Consider the following 14114-nt stretch of genomic DNA (forward strand, 5'->3'; position numbering starts at 1 on the left):
GCACAACGCTTGAAACTTGTAAAGACATCATATCGTCTACCATTAAAGGGTCATAACCTATATACACAACCCACAATTCATTCCATCCCTCAAAACAACCGCTAACTTCGCAACATTGGATATCATTCCCCTCACCCTCGTCACATTACACAAGGAAACTTCTTCTTCCAACCCATTAACCTCCCTTTTAAACAGACTTCGGCTCAACATTCTCGTAGACGTCGGCGGAGGCGCCAGTGACCTTGGCAATCTCCTTGCGGGCCGAGTCGTCGGCGAAGGTGTCGTGGGGCACCCACTTGCTCGAGGTGTGCGGGGTAGTCTCCTCGAGCATGCGGTCGACCTGCTCGAGCGACAGGCCCTTGGTCTCGGGCACCATGAAGTAGGCGAACAGGCCGCACAGGGTGCAGGTGCTGCCCCAGACGAAGAAGACCTTGACGCCCAGGTTGCCCTCGTTGGAGTCGACCATGTAGGGGGTGACGTAGCCGAGGACGAAGTTCCAGAGCCTGAGGAGAAGAAGTGTGTTAGTGTTTGGAAGGTAAGTTGGTGTGGGCGGAATTGTCACTTACCAGTTGGAAGCGGTCGACAGAGCGACGCCCTTGGCACGGATGGGCAGCGGGTAGACCTCGCCGATGACGACCCAGGCGGCGGGACCCCAGGTGGTGGCGAAGAAGAAGATGTAGATGCAGACGAAGACGATCAGGCAGATGCCCTGGGCGTTGCTGTCGGGGGCCGCAACACCGACGATGGCGACGATGAACTGGCAGACCAGCATGCCGCAGGCGCCGCCGATGAGGAGGGGACGGCGACCGAGGCGCTCGATGGCCCAGAAGGAGATCGGGGTGGAGCAGACGTTGACGACGTTGGTGATGATGGAGATGAGGAACGAGTTGCTCAGGCCGACCTGCTGGAAGAAGGTGGTGCCGTAGTAGAAGATGAAGTTGACACCCGTGAGCTGCTGGAACATCTGGAGGAAGACACCGAGCATGACACGGCGGAAGTTGCCCGAAGGAGCCCAGCCACCCTTGAAGCAGTCGAGCCAGCCGGTCTGCATGTTCTCGCGCTCGTGGCGGAAGTTGGCGACGAGCTCAGCGAGCTCGGACTGGATGTACTCAGAGTCGACGGGCTGGCCACGGATGCGGGAGAGGGCGTGGGCGGCCTGCTCGAGCTTGTCGTCCTTGACGTAGTAGCGGGGGGACTCAGGAAGCATCAGGAGACCACCACCGAGGATGAGGGCCCAGGCGAACTGGATGGAGATCGGAATGCGGTAGGAGCCCGAGTCCATGCGGTCCTTGGTGGCCTGGTCGACGCAGGACGCGAGCAGGAGACCGATGGTGATGGCGAACTGGTAACCCGAGACGATGGCACCGCGGACAGCCTTAGGGGCGATCTCAGACATGTACAGAATGATGACGGCAGAGACGAAACCGACACCGACACCAGCGACGAGACGGCCGCCGACGAGGAGACCGACGGAGGTGGAGGCGACCTGGAGAATGACACCGAGCATGAAGACACCACAGCCAGAGACAACAGTGTTACGACGACCGATCCAATCGGCAAGAGAACCAGCGAAGAGAGCACCGAAGAAGGTACCGCAGGACAGGATGGAGGTGATCAGGGACTTCTCCCAGGTGTGGTACATGTGGCCCTCGAAGGCATTCTCGGTGTCGGTGGAGTTGGGGTGGCCGAATTCTTTCTTGAAGCTGAAGTTGGGTTAGACGATGGCGAGATGGTCAGCATGGTTGGTCGGTTCCACGTACTAGTTCATTCCAAGAACACCGCTGATGTATCCAGAGTCATATCCGAAGAGGATACCTGTATGCAATTGTCAGTGATTGCTGGGCGTATAGGGTGAAGAACAATTGGACTCACCTCCGAAGGCAGCAAAGGCGCAAAGCAAGTAGGCCTTGACGGTGACAGGAGCCTCCACACGGGCGGAGATCTCTCCTTGGCCGCGACTCATGGTGGGCGGTTGTGAAAGTGGTGCAAAAGTGTGTGTTACCCCTTTCGATGGCGAAGGTTGCGGTGGATGAAAGCTGGTGGTGAACAAAAGAAAAATCTGAGAGCGGGCCGGCAGTTCATATACTGGGTGGGCCAGCAATGCAAATTGGCCGGTGCGCCTGGGTGGTCTTCCCTTTCAGCAGCATACGCGTGGGCATACGTTGCGGCGTTTGCGGCGCATCACTCCAGAGCTTGTGCTTCAGGGCGCCGGGGCCCCAGTGGAGAAAGCTGGGGGCTTCGGGGGGCGTTTTGCCGGGTCGTCTAGAACCCGAAATCAGCCAATGGTAAGCACGGAAACGGCTGGAGCGGGCCGGTGCATGAGCCCGTTCGGGAAAGCTGTCGAGGCGGCGGTGCTGATTGCCTCTTTCACTCGCCGCCACGATTCCAGCCCAAGGCTCGGACAAGCCGAGCTCGGGCAGGCTTGGCCCGTACGACCTTCCGCGTCAGGCCATGCGCATCTGATGAAGAAGCACGCCAGCTGTGCTGCAGTTGTGAATCCTTCAAGTGCGAAATGTCCAATGGCCTCGCTGCAGGGCGTTGGCGGTCCCCTGCGGCGATCTCGTGTGCCGCAACGTGCGATGTTGACGCTGCGCTCACACGCGCGTCCAGCAGAGAGTAACGTTGCCATGGTGTGTTCGCGCGCGGCTTGTTCCTTCGTCGGTCGGGAGGGCTTGCGGCGTGAGTTCGGCAGTTGCGGCGCTCTCCATGGGGAAGCGTTTTCTCTCCCCACAGTCCCGAGCCGAAAGCGCAGACTAGAACCGCCGACCTGGGCACGGGGCCCCGGCCGCAGCAACCAGATCCAAATCTTGCCCGCGAGATCCAGTCGCCTGACAGTGGGGTTCAATCGCACGCGTCTTCCAACGTCAACCGCTGCCTCTGCAAACAGCGTCGTCTTGATGCCAACCGTCGCCAGCGCCACACAACGCGCGCCAAGCTGCTCAAGCTCTCTGCCGCCGCACGGTCCTCTGCGCTGGCGCCATGCCGAGGTCGCCCCTCGGATCCGGCCACTCACCGCGCTCCCAGCCGGGTCACGATCCCCGTCTTTGGTGTTTTTCGGCGCCACAACAAAGCGGCATCTCGTGTCGCACCTGATGCGCGCCGGGATGCTTGCGAATCCGTCACCTTTCCCGCCCGCCCATTCGCCTGAAGTCGGTTCCTTCGGACCTCGCTGCTCGGGTGCTACCGAAGCCCGGATTTATTCCATGAACTGTCGGGCTTACGGTCGTATGAGAGCCTCTTCTGCTACCCTCTTTGGCAACTTTACGAGTTGGTGAACACAAAGGAACAGGAACCAGCGTGTAATCCCAGGGCCAGCTGACCACATAGTCAGCATCTTCTTGGGACGTACGCGTTACGCCAGCGTGACAGCATACTGTACCGAATGTTTCGAATCTTGCTCAACATCTCTCCCCATCTCCGGCCCCCAACTGTGGTCGCTAGCCGCCGTTCATTCCCCGGTTTTCGGACGCCGAGCCAGATTGCAACTACCGAGTCGACAGACCGGCCCACTTTCTCCATCTGCCGCTCCCTCTCTCCCCATCCTCCATTCTCCACCGTAAAGAGTTAACCGTCTCCACACCTCCAGCATTTTTTCTCGCCTCCGTCGGCAAATCCACGGGGCACGCGGCATTCTCCATCGCGCAGGCCTATCCATTCAGCTCGACAGTAATAACTGCCGTCGGCACTAGATCTAGAGGCGCGGCGGCCGATCCTACGACCGCTAACTACCGCTTACCGCCGCAGGAACCATCCCATAACCGTACCTTTCTCCACCGCTGTTCTCGCCTGCTCCAGATCCTAAATCTTCGACAGCGAAGAAAAAAAGCCTTCTAGCATCCGTGTTGTGTGTCTGGACTGGTGTCGATTTACATAATTAGCAGCATTCCTGCTAGCGAATGAAGACGTGCGCAGCCCTTAGCCTCGGCCGCTCGCGTCTAGACCCCATCTCTCATCGTCGGGAGAGCTGATCACCCAACCATCAAGTAAGCAAGAACAACAATTTTTTCTTACTCGCACAGCCGACGCCAAGGAGACGACCGGTAGGTACGAGGGCCAAGCACCGCGCCTCGCCCGCAACACAAGCACAGAGCCGCAAACGCACGCCACGTTTTGGTGGCTGAACCAACGAAGAGCCGCATGACATGCAGGGACTTTCTTTCGCCCTTTCCGCCCTCATTCTTCAGCCAAGACTTTGCTCCGATCCGGTCGGATGTGGCTTAATTGTCGGTCACCCGGACATCCACTGAGCGCGTGGTCGAACAGACCACCTTTTGTTTTTTTCTGCCTTCTCTCCCCTTTCCCTCATCGGCGTTCTCCGCATCCCACATCCACGTTTTCTTTTCGTCCCCGCTTCCGTCTCCGCCTCCGGATCTGCCAAGCTTCTTCTTTCTTGTTTGTACGCAGGTCCGCTGGCGCTTTTAGTGGTCAATGGCGTTTTTGTCATCGTCTCACCCTCACCAGTCAGCTGCGTGATGTCTTGCGCCCCTGGCTAAGCTGGCTAGCTGAGAGGGTGATCACGCGGGGTCTTTGCCCCTCCCCCGCCTTTCTGCTTGCGGTGAGGCTACGTCGGTGTTGGCCGCTTCTCTGTTTTTCTTTGTCTCGTTCCAATGCGTGGCAAGGGGCAGAGAAAGAATGGGATTCATTCACCCTGCCATTGTCTCTCTCTGGTTGCCCCGAATCCGGTCACCACCCTCTTTCGCTCCAGGATGATGCCTGTCGTCTACCGCGATGATGCTGTTGCGTCTCTTTGGTTCCGAAGTCAAGTCTATTCCTACCCTGGTGCGTAATGTTGCCGACGTGGCCTCAAATGGGGGACTCGTAGGATCGTGCTTACTTGGGCAGTTGTATCCAATGTCTAGTTGTAAATGTGCAATTGCAAAAGTCACACTTGCGTCCAGACATTGGATCAACTGCCCACGATATAGGGACATTTTTCTTCGCGAGGCACATGGCCCAGATGCCAACGTTCTCCGAGACATGTAGAACTCAGCTGAGCCAGTGCGACTCAAAGCGATCCCGGGCGACAACAGAAGTCGCAACTGCCACTCATTCGCCTCCTTACGAACACTCCTAGCCAATCACATACAAACTCCCGTTGCCGTTTTTACTCTTATGCTTTCAGCAGTATCACCAGTACCACCAGTACCCTTGCCTTCGAACACGAGCAGACGGGATCGCACAGCTCAAGCCAAGCGGGGCGAGCAGCGGAGCCAGCAAGCGCCACCGCGCGGGATAGAGAGAAGAAGCATGAAGCACGCCTACTTCAAACGATGAGAGCCCTACACGTAGAAAAAAAAAACATCGGGCGTCCCAGTCCCGAAGACGAGCCTCCTGAGGCCCATCTGGAGCCTTCGGCCTTTTTCTCCCGAAGGATGGTAGGATACTACGTGGATCCGGAAGGCAGACGGTCACCGTATCTGCATGCTTATGAAGGTTCAGGGAGAAATCTTCACACTTGGGCATGCATGGTAGGCAGAATCCCAGCGGGTTCTGAAGAGAGCCTAAAAGCAACGGCATACTACGGCAAGTAGCTGCGGAGTTCCTCTTTCCTCTCCTTTCCCTTCTCTTATTCTTTTCCTCCCTTAGCACGCTCCGTACTTTTCTTTCTCCATCAGCTTCATACACCCACAGCGAATCAGGAACAAACACAAGTGCAGCACTCAACAGGAAAGAAAGCGAAGAGGCAACTGCCCCAAGGACATCCCAGACTGAAGGAATATCACCCATGCTGAATACGAGACGACGTATATTGCAGCGCAAGGCTACTTAACGTAGATTAGCTTTTCTATTCGTGCTATGGGTAGTTGAGGCAGTTGTCTGGATGCAAATGTTGGTAACAGTTAACCATTCAGGTCCGGACGATAGCTCCAACTCGCCCGTAGCCACGTGTTCCGTCCCCCGTCGCCTGTGCTATGGGACGCTCAGCTTCTTTCCAGCTCAGGCTCGGCGCTAGTAATTGTGACGGGGGATGTGCTCTACCTCGGGACCAGGCTGGTGGTGGGCGTGGCACTTCCCGGCCCACGTTCCGCGGCTTGAGCCGCTTCCAGCCGTGTTTGCTCCTCCTCCTCCTCGCTACGCTGGAGCTCGAGAGCATCCTATTCCTTCATTCCATGGAGGCGCGCTTCCTTACTGGATAGTTCTGGTAAGCCGCACGCAAATGGTCCTTGAAGTCATCGGACATTTTGACGGCGGTGACGACAAAAAGTTCAGTAGAGCGATGGTCAGTGAAAAAGACTGGGGGGATCCGAGAGCCGGACTCAATCATGTGCCAAATGACCCAAATGACTCTAGTGATTTGTAATTCTGTAGGGGTTAAGGCTCGACATAAGAAAAAAACATACAGATTCAATGGTATCGGGGCTCGGGCTCGGGCTCTAGATATAGGTCCCCTTCCGTAGGGGTCTTTTTTCCCCTTCGGCGCTAGTTTAAGATGCGCGATCGAAATCACTGAATTGATCTAGTAATTCCTTGGAAATGGGAGGAAAATCATTTCTTCTAAGCATCACAGTTGCTGCTCTTCCTCCCCGCCTGGCTGCCGTCTGGTCTTTGCTGATTGTCGCCCCCCTGCCCTTCGACGGGTAGGGCTGCTGCTACAGCAAGCAGAGATACGTGCGTTTTATGTATTCGCTCACTCAATCCTTTTCGACCTAAGCTAGTGGTACTTCTCAATTCTACATCGAGTTGCAAAGTCTTTCAAAGCACCATGCCTAATAAATACACGTTAAGCTTCCAGTATAGAAGTAGTTGATAGAAATCAAAGAAGCTCAAGAAGAGAAGTAGTCCAGAAGTCTTAGTTCAAAGGTGAAAGTCAGGGATTTTGTATCCTTAACTTTCAACTAGTTCAAATAAAAAGCAAATAAATAAAAGCAAGAATCAAGTTTGAGGAAACGTAGTCGTAGGCCCGTCTTTCTCCCGCCAAAACCTTCTTCGCAACTCTACGCCGTTATAGCACGCTTCTGGGGATGGGCTAGGATTTCTGGTTCGTACTTTACATTACCCACATAATTCGAGAACCCGACTTTTATGAGACAATTGAAGCCATCGTTCGCACGTAAATGTATGAATTCACGTCTGGACAATAGCTCCGTTCCCCAATGATGAGTAAAAGATAACTTCATACTGACCTTCTGCCGCAATCCCATTCATACCGCACGAAGAGAGCCCCCCTTCCCCCTAGTGAGGGTCGCTCTGTATGGAGGCTAGTGGCACACGAAAATGGCTGAAGATGCGTTAAATCTCATATTCATATCTTCCATCCCATGATGACGGTGGGGGGTTCCCATTCCCATTTCCCCCAATCAACGAGAAACGTATCATCCCACCCGAACCCAGATCCTACATTGATAATGATACAGCACGCACGCGTCCTTGCAACGCCCCACTCCATCCCAAACACTCACACATCCACCTTCTTGGGTATCTTAATCTGCCCCCTCTTCCTATCCTCGTGCGGCGCGCCGTACCTCCACCCCACACCACCAGGATTCTTCCCATCCCTGCCCACCTGCTCAACGCTAAAGTCCTGAATTTTAAAGTCCCAGCGACGCCCCGGCACGCGCGTGGTGCGCGCCGCGACCTCGCGAGCCTTGGCCTCGCGCTTGAGCTTCTCCTGCGCGTGGCGGGCGTTGCGCACGTGCTGGCGCTGGATGCGCTCGTCCCAGGCGAGGCCGGCGAACTCGTCGCGCTCGGCCTCGACCAGGTCCGGGTGCGGGATGCGCTTGTCTGCGGGCAGAAGGCCCGGAGCGAACGCCGCCGCCGCGTCGGAGCGCGTGAAGCGGCGAGACTCGGATGTCGGCCAGAAGAGCTGCTGGCGCGTGGCCGGGTGCACGGGCAGGTCGGCGATGGATTCATGCTCGGGCTGCGAGGCTAGGTTGCGGGCGAGCCATGTTGTTGGGAGCATGCCGAGGACGGCTTTGGAGTAGGGTTTGGCCATTGGTTTGCCCTGGGGGAGTTGGAGGTTGAGTTAGTGGGCGTTTTGCATATTGAGGGATTGAGATGTAGATAAAGTGTTCGTGTGGATCAGAGATTAAGGTAAGTTTTAACCATGTGGGAGTCTTCAAGACTAATCGAATTTTTTTTTGTACTCATCTTTCGAACAGAGGGGCGTTGATGGGAATGAAACGTGACAGAGGGAATGGCTTACCTGTTCCTCCCACTGCTTCTCCATCGTCTTTAACCGCACGACCGCCGCCACTCTCTCCATCGAGACCTTGTAGCTCGTGCTGGCGATGGACAGTGGTAAATTGTCCTCAACCACCGCCTTGTAGATGCGCTCGCGCAGCTCCTCGCTCAGCACCGGCTGGCTGTAGAACTGCTTGTTGAGCGGGAACGGCGTCAAGTCTGTCCTGTTCTCCCGCGGCAGCTCGTTGTTTTCAGCGTCTGCATCCTTGTCCGCCGAATCGATACGGCTCTCCAGTCCTCCGTCGCTCGACTCCTCCTCCTTGCCGCCCTCCTCACCATCCTCCCGAATCCTCGTCGGCTTGGCCGTCGCTCGTAGTAGGTTGCCCTGCTTGTCGTACGCGCCGAGGTAGTTGGTCGAGCCGGGCAGCGGATGCCGGAGCTTGGCGCCCGGCCCATTCAGCCAGTCGTACATGGCTCGCCGCAGCGCCGTCTGTTCGTTACGACATGATCGGGAGAAGTTGCGGGCGTGCAATTGGTGTGATGCGTGTGATGTGCATTGTGACCGGGTGGCCGGAAGGCACTGCGAGAGCGAAGACGCGAAAGTGGAAGGAAGCCGCGAGGGCATTGTGGCGCGGAGGGTCAAAGCTTTGTTCAAGAGGTGGAAATAAGGTGGAATTAATTACAAAGGAAGAGAATTGGCAATGAAGGCGGAGAGAGCGGTGGTGCGGCGTGGAGGGGTTGATGGTGAAGGTGCGGTGGTTCAGCGGGCCGCGAAGTTTTCTTGAGCGCGAGCTGCCGACAAGCGAGGGAATGTTGCATCACGTGATTATCATCACGGATCTTGCTTGTAATGACTCCACCCTGACGGCACCTTAGGCCGGGGCTGACGATCATCGTGCCGAGAGCCAGGAAGTACATAGATCGTCAGGGCCCTACTACCAATGGCACATTAACTTCCGGCACCATGCAGGTCAGCCTGGCGATCCTGCACGACACTCCATTCAGCTTGCGAGGGTAAAGACAGGTCTTATTTCAATGAAACAAAACTTTCTGACGGAATCTAGCTAGAATGATGACAAAGAGATGACGGCGCAGGGGAGCGAAAGACCATGATGCAATGACTACATAGGAAATCGTCCTGCCAGCCGTGAAGAAAACCAACCGGCATGCTGCGCCCTGCTAATGTGCGATCCAGCGCCGGAACCACCAATCACCAAAGCATATGCGTAGCAGGATGGAATCCAGAGAATCGAACCGTATGAAGCCCCATAACACCCTCCCAGATATGCTCCTACTCCAGCGACCGTGCTTTTCCTGCCCAGCAGACCAGGCCGATGAAGGACGTCTTGCCCGATCAGTAGAGATCTAAGCACGTGAATAAAGGAAAAAGGGGAGTCCCAAGGAACAGAACACCCGTGATAATGCAACAACGCTACCGACAGCAGGCCAGGACAAAAATGCAGAAAAACGCATGAGGGGGAATCATTGCTGTATGCTGTAAATGAAACCACCTCCAAAGTGACCTGCAGGCCAGGGCGGCCATTGTGGAGTACGTCGCGCCGTGACCATGAAACCCATGTCCCAGACGGGATCAGAAACAGAAACGAATACACTTGATCAAAACACCATGCAAATGTCTCGGGAATGACAGAAGACGTTGGGATCTCGAGAGGAAAAAAAAAGGGGGGAATAAACGAAACGATGAGAGGGAAAACAACGCCCATACTCCGATCCACCCGTTCGCTAGAACTCCTCCAGTATCATGCACAACAGCATGAAAGAACAAAGAAATCAATCCATCTATGCAATTAGCGACCCATCATGTAATCAGAGTAGCCGCCGGCCATGCTGCTGAACCCGCCGTTGGCCGTCGTTGAAGCCATGCCGCCGGTGAGAGGTTGGGTTCGCATGGCGTTGGGCGGTACGCCGAATCCCCCGTTGGAGAACATGCCAAAGTTGGAAGATGCGTTCAGGCCGATCGGCGAGCTCATACCAGGAGGGGTGAGGCCAGGCGGCGGCCCGGTTGCCGTAGTAAAGGTCTGGTTCATGCCAAATCCACTACCGATACCCGGCAGTGCATTGTGAGGCGTCATCGGCGTCGGAGGAATATTATTGCTGTTGTTCTGTCCGTTCCGTACGCCCAAAGGATTCTTGGAGAAACTCAGTCTGATCCCACCCTTGACACTATTGTGGAGAGGATGCCCGTAAAGTTCGTTCAAAGCCTTGGTAGCAAACGAAACGTCTTCGAATTCAACAAAACACATCGGGCCGTTTGCCTTGGTCCGAAAGCACAGTCTCTTGTAACCGCGTTGCTTGGAAAACATGGCCTTCAGCTCATCTTCTGACGTGTCAATTGGGAGATTGCCAACGTAGAGCGTGTTGCAGGGCGGGTTCTGATCCGCCGGATTGACTGGAGGATAGTTGTGCCTCTGATAATGGTGCGGGGTCAGCTGATAGTTGGAGTTTGGTCCCATCGGCCCCATGGTTGATGACATGTTCTGTGGAGACATGGTTGTGATTGGCGGCCCAGGAGACTGCACGGGCCCAACAGAACGCGGTGACGCGAAAGTTGACAAAGGAGGGGAAGTGAGCCCGGACGTTCCGCTAGTGGTATTCAACGAGAGACTGGCAAAACGAGATACAGGTAGCGACGGCTGCGTGGTACGACGGGCCATGTTAGGTCCATTCTGGCCGCTCCTCGCGTAGGCCACAGGGTCTTTGATCAGTTCACTGGTCTCATCATCGCCCGCGTCATCGTTGATCAGCTGCTTGCTGAGGTTCTGCGTGGCTTCTCCGAACGTCTTGGTGCCGGTGGGGGATTTGGGCCCGAAAAGCCCGCCCTCGGGGATCGAGAACTCAGCCCCTCCGAGGCTCGAGGAGCCGTTTGGCGGAGACATTTTTTCCATGGACTGAAAGGTGCCGTTGAAGCGTGATGACTGGCGTCCGAGCGACGAGGCTGCCGAGGAAGTGGAACCCGAGGTCTGGCGGGTTGCGGTGCCATCAACCGTGTTGCGCCTGGCTCCGATGGCGCCAGGAACAGTGTTGCTGGGAAGAAGCTCGACAATCATCTTCGCGTCATTTGCGGCATTGGCCTTCCCGTTGAGCCTATCTCTAGCCTCCTGCGCGCCCGCCAGGGTCCTGAATCGTGCGATTGCAGAGACGAAACCTTTGTCTTCAGTAAAATCCGCCTTGATGATCTCCGTGTTGATCAGGTCCTTTGCGAACAGAAGCATGCTGCGGACGGCCTCTTCGCTGGTGTTTCGCGGCAGCTTGCGCACCAGGACGGTGGTGGCATACTTCATGTCGGCGCTGCTGAGGGTGGGCTCCAGCTCGCTCAGCGAGAGCAGCGAAGACGGGCCGCTCTCCAGCGTCTTCCGCTCGCCGATGGGCGACAAGGTGTAGCTGTGGGACAGGGGGGCGGCGGTGGTGGAAAAGACGTCTGCCGTCATTGCTCCCGCGGAAAATGGCAGCTTTGGCGGGGAGGACGAGGTGGAACTAAAGGAGCCGTGCAGGAACGGGCTGTTGGACGAGAGATTGGACGGACTCGTGCTGCTCGAACTTGGCCCCGCGGCCATGTCGTTCTTTGTGCGGCGTTAGCAGCGAGCGACAAAGACGGAAGCCGCGCGTAATTGAGGCTGTGGGACAAAGAAGGGACGGGTGGTCGGATGGAGCGATTTGTCGTCGTCGGCTGGCGATCTCGCCAAGGGAGAATGCAACGGGTGATGGCGATCGGCAGGCAGGCTGGAGAGGTGAGGTTCGCGATGCGATGCGACCCGACCGAGACACGGGCAGTTCGCAGGGCCGGCACGGGGAATGGGCGGCCGGATGGGGATTCGGGCGCTAGCAGTCACCCGGCGTCGTCAGAGAGATGCGCATGCAGCAGCTGAGTGGTGGGCGTGGTCAGAGCGACGGGTGGTGTGGACGGAGGGCGTGTGGAGAGTGATGGGCGTGGTCGAGCGAGGGTCGAGCGCAGCTTGGACGTTGGGGCGCTTTTGGGGGGCCAGCCAAAGCTTCAGCGATAGCGGGACGCGGGCTCGGGGCCAATGGGAGGGCGCAGTCTGCAGCGTTGGATCCGGAAGGACGAAGGGCGGGAGCGTGTGGGGGGAGCGAAGGGGCAGCGGGCAGGGAAAGGCAGCAGCACGCGGGCGAGTGCAGCGTGCGGTGCTGAGAGGGCGCGGCGCCAGCACCAGCACCAGGCCAGGCCAGCGCGGAGGCTGAGAGCTGCCGCTGCTTGGAGATAGCTGACACAAGAGGCGTGACTCGCCGGGCGCCGGGGTGGGCAGCAAAGCCACAGCGGGCTGGATTGGGCAGCGCGCGCGCCGATCGCAGACTCGACGTCGCGGCCGCGGATCCACGGGCGCGGCGGGGCGCGCTGCGCTCCGGGCTCGCTCGCGCTCCAAGGCTCGCCGTCGCACTCACAGCCATCTCGCATCCTTGCAGCCCGCGCGGCATCTTCCTGGCCTCATCCCAGGAACTGCACGCTGCAAGGTTGCCGCGACCAACGTTCGCAGGCCCCGGCCCCGCGGCGAATCACCGCCCCGGGCCCGTCGGCAGACAAGCCGCCGCGCCTTGACTCATCAAGCTCATGATAAACTCTCGCGACTCGCCGGTGATCGCGGCGCAAAAGCAGCTAGCTGCCCGCGTGGAGACACGACCACCGCCCAAGGCACGTTTCGAGATCCCAAACCGTTGTCCCAGAGCCGCATCCACCGCACGTGAAGACGCAGCCTGCGCCGGCGACGCCTCGCTGACCAGCCGTCCCGCCCTTCGCCAATGGCGCTCCAGCCGGCCCGCGTCGCGCACAACGGCAGTGAGGCACAGCCCGCCCGCCGGCGCCTGCTCGTCCCTGGCCGCCGGCTCTCTAACGACTTTGCTTTTGATCGGAGATCACAGGAAAACAACACCCTGCAACGTGGCAGGCCCGGCGCCGGTGCGACCACACCCATCCCGTCGAGCCGACACCAGCCGGCACTCGATCTGCCCGTGTAACCCGTTTCATCCCCCGTAGCACAAGCTGACGCCTGCCGCCTGTTCAAGCCAGTACACGGCATGTCCTTGTGTTCAGCCGCGGTACTTCTCAGCCTCGCCTGGCGGTCCCGGAGCGGGCCCGAGTACATACGCTGGAATGTGTCCTTGTTTGTTTCGATAAGGGCACGCTGCCCGAACCGCCGGGACCAAATGAGATCGCCCTGCACTATCTTTGTGCTCCAGCATTTCTTTTCTGGCGGTTTGAGAAGGCTGACACCCTACAGCTTTAGAAATCTCTAGCCGTGCTGCAAGGAAGCTCTCTGCGATCTCGCGCGTTCCATCTGCATCCAAGATCGAGATGTGTTTTTTTCCTATACACCGTTACGCACGTCCATCGTTCGCGGTCAGCTGATTTGAAAACGCCATATGTCAGCACCTATGCTAAGCCCTCGTCAAGCATACATACGCGAGCCCTCTCACATGGCAACGGTTCATCGTTGGTGTGGCTTTCAGATGCAAAAGCTTCATGGGGTTATGTACGCTCCCGCTCAAGGGTCCCAAAACAGGGATGTCTCCAGCGACTAATATGCCGGCGATCTCGCGTCTTTTCTAGGCGCAGTGGACGACTGGTCTGGCTCGCTTTTGGAAACAGCTTCCCAAGAAAAGTATCCTCCTCGCGCGGCAGTTAGATTTCGGTCCTTCAAGGTTCGTCCCTGCTGGGATCCAACCTCCTCGTGCGCAAGGGCTTACGTCTTGAATCAGACCTCACTCGTCGGATCGGCAGCCATTGCGGGGTCAGGCTGTCCTTGTCGTATCCGCGCAGACGGACCTGTGTCTGGAACGGTCGTAGTTCGGGACCGTGACTCTGCAGCGGATTCCTCAGCGAACCTCTCGTATTGTGTCAACTGCACGTCACAAGTCATGTTAACATAAATCTACAGCTTGCTCCACTTTATCAAGCCAACGCTTATGAGGATGCAGCACCTCTGCTGCAATCGCGTCCATACCTGCGCTAAGTCCGGCCT

At 57.4% G+C, this 14114-nt stretch overlaps 3 protein-coding genes across 3 annotated transcripts; all 3 read right to left on the reverse strand.

The window, feature by feature from the left end:
- Positions 1 to 187: 187 nt before the first annotated feature.
- Positions 188 to 1963, reverse strand: LTHEOB_8480 (Monosaccharide transporter; the record flags this gene model as incomplete). Its single annotated transcript, XM_035517962.1, has 4 exons — positions 188 to 503; positions 567 to 1703; positions 1761 to 1815; positions 1873 to 1963. The coding sequence occupies 4 exons, from the start codon at positions 1961 to 1963 to the stop codon at positions 188 to 190; spliced, it is 1599 nt and encodes a 532-aa protein (XP_035370186.1).
- Positions 1964 to 7396: 5433 nt separating this feature from the next.
- LTHEOB_8481 (Ribosomal protein s35 mitochondrial protein) lies at positions 7397 to 8746 on the reverse strand (the record flags this gene model as incomplete). Its single annotated transcript, XM_035517963.1, has 2 exons — positions 7397 to 7942; positions 8144 to 8746. The coding sequence occupies 2 exons, from the start codon at positions 8744 to 8746 to the stop codon at positions 7397 to 7399; spliced, it is 1149 nt and encodes a 382-aa protein (XP_035370187.1).
- A 1183-nt stretch (positions 8747 to 9929) lies between these two features.
- LTHEOB_8482 (RNA binding protein) lies at positions 9930 to 11570 on the reverse strand (the record flags this gene model as incomplete). The annotated part of the gene is made up of 1 exon (XM_035517964.1): positions 9930 to 11570. The coding sequence occupies one exon, from the start codon at positions 11568 to 11570 to the stop codon at positions 9930 to 9932; it is 1641 nt and encodes a 546-aa protein (XP_035370188.1).
- Positions 11571 to 14114: the final 2544 nt, after the last annotated feature.

Source organism: Lasiodiplodia theobromae (assembly GCF_012971845.1).
Source record: "Lasiodiplodia theobromae strain AM2As chromosome Unknown scaffold_27, whole genome shotgun sequence".
NCBI classification, from domain to species: Eukaryota; Fungi; Ascomycota; class Dothideomycetes; order Botryosphaeriales; family Botryosphaeriaceae; genus Lasiodiplodia; species Lasiodiplodia theobromae.